This window comes from Nestor notabilis, unplaced genomic scaffold (assembly GCF_000696875.1).
Source record: "Nestor notabilis isolate BGI_N333 unplaced genomic scaffold, ASM69687v1 scaffold1049, whole genome shotgun sequence".
Lineage (NCBI taxonomy): Eukaryota > Metazoa > Chordata > Aves > Psittaciformes > Psittacidae > Nestor > Nestor notabilis.
In genome coordinates this window covers 69,806-74,482 of record NW_009944835.1, presented here as the reverse complement: position 1 = coordinate 74,482, position 4,677 = coordinate 69,806, and the positions used below count along the sequence as shown (strand labels likewise).

At 44.0% G+C, this 4,677-nt stretch overlaps 1 protein-coding gene across 1 annotated transcript in view; it reads left to right on the top strand.

The window, feature by feature from the left end:
- TIAM1 (T-cell lymphoma invasion and metastasis 1) overlaps positions 1-3,386 on the top strand; it is an 82,339-nt gene extending 78,953 nt beyond the window's left edge. Inside the window, 3 exon segments of the mRNA XM_010022579.1 lie at positions 774-946; positions 2,916-3,171; positions 3,173-3,386. Coding sequence (XP_010020881.1) covers positions 774-946; positions 2,916-3,171; positions 3,173-3,386 — 643 coding nt within the window.
- The last annotated feature ends 1,291 nt before the right edge of the window (positions 3,387-4,677 follow it).

Sequence of the window (4,677 nt, the reverse complement as noted above, 5' to 3'; positions counted from 1 at the left end):
GAAAGCGGGGAGAGGGTGTTAAAGCCTTATTTCTAGCAGGCAGAATTTCTTAAAATGTGTTAAAATAAAGGTGTATATTTGATCAGCCTTGCACCATTATGGGAATATCCTTACTACAGTTTTCCTTTTAAAATTTAACATCCAGTTAAACTCCAGCAGGGCGTCTTTATGCCAGGTAGCTGCTAATGTGTCATGTTTAGCTGGCACCTTTCATGCCACCAAATTCTGACCCCTACTTTTAGGGTGTTGCTCTCTCCTTAAGTAAGATTTGTCCATCTTCGTTGTGGTGGTTGTGCTGATGTGTTTTAGAGTTCAAATAAGAGCGTGGTACACAAGTAAACCAGGATATAACAGAGCTGATGATACCAAGCCAATTCCTACTACTAGCTAGTAGAGAGTTGCGGGACTTCTGCTCAGTGTGTGTTAACAGGAGACAAATGATTTAATTAGCCACCATAGGTCAGCTTGATGTGTATCGGACAAAACGAAGTGTGTGATAGGTAATGGAGGGAAAGGAAGCCTTGGGAGGGGTAAATGGCTAAATGTTTTGTTAACGAACACTGTATTTTTTTCCGTGGATGTCCATTGCAATGACTGTTGATTTAGCTTTGCTTTGAAAATTCTGTATTAAATTGAGTCTTCTCTGGGGGAATTGTGTGCCGGTCGTTTTGCACTGTCTTAAATTACAGGACTGGTCATTATTTATCTCACAGTGAGCTTTTAGCAGTTCCCAAGAGATAACACTGCCTTTTGTATTCTTGCCTATGTTCCAGTTCACCAGAACACAGGAAGGACTTTCTGAAGGCAGTGCACTCAATTTTACGGGATAAACACAGAAGACAGCTTCTTAAAACCGAAAGTTTGCCCTCATCCCAGCAATATGTTCCTTTTGGTGGAAAAAGATTGTGTGCTCTAAAAGGTGCAAGGCCAGCCATGAACAGGGCAGGTACTGTAGGGCTACAGACTTTCAAGATCCCAGTAACCCCAGCACCGTTGTAGGACATGTGGTGGTGTCTGTTACTTGTATATTAGGATTAGCATTCTCTCCTGCGTATGTAAAAACTGCTTGTTTTCCATGCTTCACCTCCTTGAGAGCCTTAAATTGCCTCTATTTAACTTGCTTTGCACTGAAGGCTCAGCTTCAGAGCAGTCCTTCTGGTGAGGAAGGAAGAAATGGGATTCTTGTCAATACCGATTGGCTGTGCACTTTAATCTGGAGAAGGGTTTCAGCTGAACAAAGCAGAAGCCTGCTGCATATTTCTTAAAAGCATGTACAGAATTTCGAGCTAACCCTAGCACTTTTAAACTAAAATGCACAAGAAAAATCAGCTCCCCTGAGTGAGTGGCTTTGTTTGAAGAGAGAGCTTTCTATGTCCTCCATTTTAGCCTTTTCAGCTCTATTGCTAAAGGGCACGTGCTTCTACTTCTCACATTTTGAGAAGCATGCACTTGATACTATTATTTTTGTAATGGCCTGTCCTAAACCATGGATTTTGCCTTTCAGTTGACTTCAGGCAAAAGCAATGAGAGAATCCCAGGGAAAAGCAGGTTTTCATTTTCAGAACACTAGATGATGGAGGGAAGAAACATTTGCTTCCAACTGAAAAGTACACGGCACCGCTGCGTGTTTTGTTCTGGTCTGGTTTTGGGTTTGTTTTTTTTCTGCTCATTAGATCCAGCAATGTAGACCACCAGGCTTTCTGTTCCTCTTCTGTAATGGGCAGGCCAGACCAATAACATTCGCAGCATGGCTTCTCACTCGGGGTGTTGCTAGCCATCTGCCTTAGAGACACTTAAAATCATAAGAAGAGTCAAAGGAGGGCCAAAATGCAGCCATTTTACCACAGTGCTTCTTCAACCAGCCTGTTGGGCTAATCTGCTGCAGATGCCAAACCTACTTTCAGTTTGGCTCATTGGCGCATTTGCATGGTGAATTCTGGAGAGATTAAAATCTCCTCTTAAAGTCCAGATCTGTCACTACAGTTAAAGTTTACAACTGCTGAGCTGTTGTACTTAATGCATGTTTTGAGGCTCAGGAATGTTAAAATGTAACCTCACACCCAAGCTAGAGTTTAATAAATACATACTGGAAGTGCTAAGGTGCTGTTTAGTGGAGGGGGACAAACTATAACCTGGAAGTTCACCTGCTTGCCGTGGAGCTACGTGTGAGTGCACGTAAAGCGCTGGAATGCCTGCAGGTCCTTCAGCTGCAGGATTCATCCCCTGCTTTGCCTCACAAGCCTCTTATGAAGATGTTCCAACACAGAAGATGTGAATTTGCTAATTGGGCCAGTTGCAAAAGCTAGTAGACCAGCTGATGCTGAGTAAGGAACTTCTGAAAGTTTTTTCTGGTATTGGGGTTTTCTGGGGTTTTTTTGCCCCTAGTAGGGAGGGAGCGGGGAGGGAAGTAACAGAGCCTGGACGGGGAACTTACATCCCTGTAAATAATGTGACAGTCACAGCATCTTCAACACTGAGGCAGCTACTTGGAAACCCATAGTTTTGCTTTTACCTGGGACAAAACAATTTCCCATGCTGAGGCGTAAGGCTAGTTGGTTTCCGTAGTGTGCTGACAGCAGGGCACTGCGTGTGAGAAGCTGAGCTGAACGGATGTACTTTGTGCTGGCTGGCTGCCTGCCTACCGCTTAGGAGGAACAGTAATTGTGGGCCATTATCCCAACTGTGGATCTGAGTAGCAGAAACTCCCTTTTTCAGCTGGAGAGAGACCTGTGCTGAGGAGCTGAATGAAGTGTGACTTGTTTGCAGAGAGTATGCTGAATGACTAGGTCATTCATGGGAGTCTGCCTGCTTTGTGCCTAGTGGTGTTAAATAAAGGGCCCCGGAAGACTGTCTTTTTAAAGAGAGTTGTACCATGTGTAAAAAGCCTGTGGGGTTTTATCTTTGTGTGTGCGCAGTGTCAGCCCCAAGCAAGTCTCTTGGGAGGAGGAGGCGGCGGCTGGCCCGAAACAGGTTTACCATTGACTCAGATGCCGTCTACACGAGCAGCCCTGAAAAAGAGCCCCAGCAGCCCACACACAGTGGGGACACTGACCGCTGGGTAGAGGAACAGTTTGACCTTGCTCAGTATGAGGAGCAGGAGGACATCAAGGAAACGGACATCCTCAGCGATGACGATGAGTACTGCGAGGCCATGAGAGGTGCCATGGCTGACCGAGCTGCAGGCAGCCTCCATCACGAGCAGCCAGCCATGCCGGGGGGACCACCCGCGCCCAGCCATGGACACGCATGCTTCCAGGATGACCCAGCTGAAGAAGCAGGCGGCCTTGTCCGGCATCAATGGTGATGTGGAGGGCCATGGCGAGGAGGTCATCTGGGTCAGGCGTGAAGACTTTGTCCCTAGCAGGAAACTGAACACGGAGCTCTGAACTGGTTCCATTCCCCACCTAGATGCATAGGTCTCCCCATCCTGCCCTCATCCCTCCCTTCTGCCCCCGCACACTGCGGAGAGCTGATCCCGATAGATTGCACACTTGCACACACCATTTCGGCAGCTGAATTGGTCCGAAGCCATGTGGCCACACTTTAGGCAACTGTAAAATGCTCAAAACATGGAATGGAATAAGCTTAAGGTCCTGTCTTATGTTACCAAGGGCTTTCACACTATTTTATTTATTCTAAAATAATCAGGGGCTGAAATCAAGTACGGGGAGAATATAATCACTGGAAAACAAATTACTCTGGATGTCTTAACCTACATGCAGCGAACTAGCTTAAACAGAGCACAACGAACAGAAGGTTTTATAGCTGTAAAATGTCAGTCGTAGGTTCATCTCCTTAATGAGAAAACTGCCTTTTTAATGTGTACAGTTGCAGTATTCTTATTACTTTTCCCTCTTTAAATGTAAGAGAATATACATGTATTTTAGGAGTGTGTGAGGAAAGGTTTGGGATTTATGTTGTGTTAATTCCTCTTGGTCTGTGGCTGGTCTAATTTAATGTCAGTGTTGGAAGCTCTAGTTTTACATACTGTTATAAAGATGCCAAACTCTCTTAAAAGAGATCCAAATTTAACACTTGAAGAAATATTTTTTTGTACTTTACCTGAGATGCAGGGGCACAAAGGGATGAGAGTTTTACAGCATTAGCGTAGCTCCACGTCTAGGATACAAGGCTAGCTTTTTGCAGAGGGATAGGAATGGTGGTTTTATATTAAAATATGAACTGGAAACTCTTATTTAGGTATAACTTTCTTCAGGAAAAGTATTATTGTATATGTTTGAGACTGGAGTTTAGTTAGATAATAAAAAGAATAAAACAAAATTACATGGCTGAACTGTAGTGGACCAAACTGATCCAGCTTGATGGAGGTTGGAGTGTAACCTCGCTGGAGCCAGTGTAGCAACATCACAGATCCGTTCGGTCCACTCTCTCTACAAAGTTTGGGCTTAGGGGACAGGGAATTCATGGCCAAAAAACTGACCTCATCCACTCTGCTGCTGTGGGTGAAACTAGTGTATTTTAATTCCTTTATAGAAGCTTTTCCACTGCAATAGATTATGAACAAGTTCTACACAAGCGAACCTCTTTAACATTTAAAATCTTTATTTAAACATCTAAAACAGGGTAAAATGTGACTAAAATCTTGTGGTTTTTAAGTAGACTTCCAAATAAGAAACACAAAATAGCACTTTTTTTTTTTTTAAGATTTATATAGCT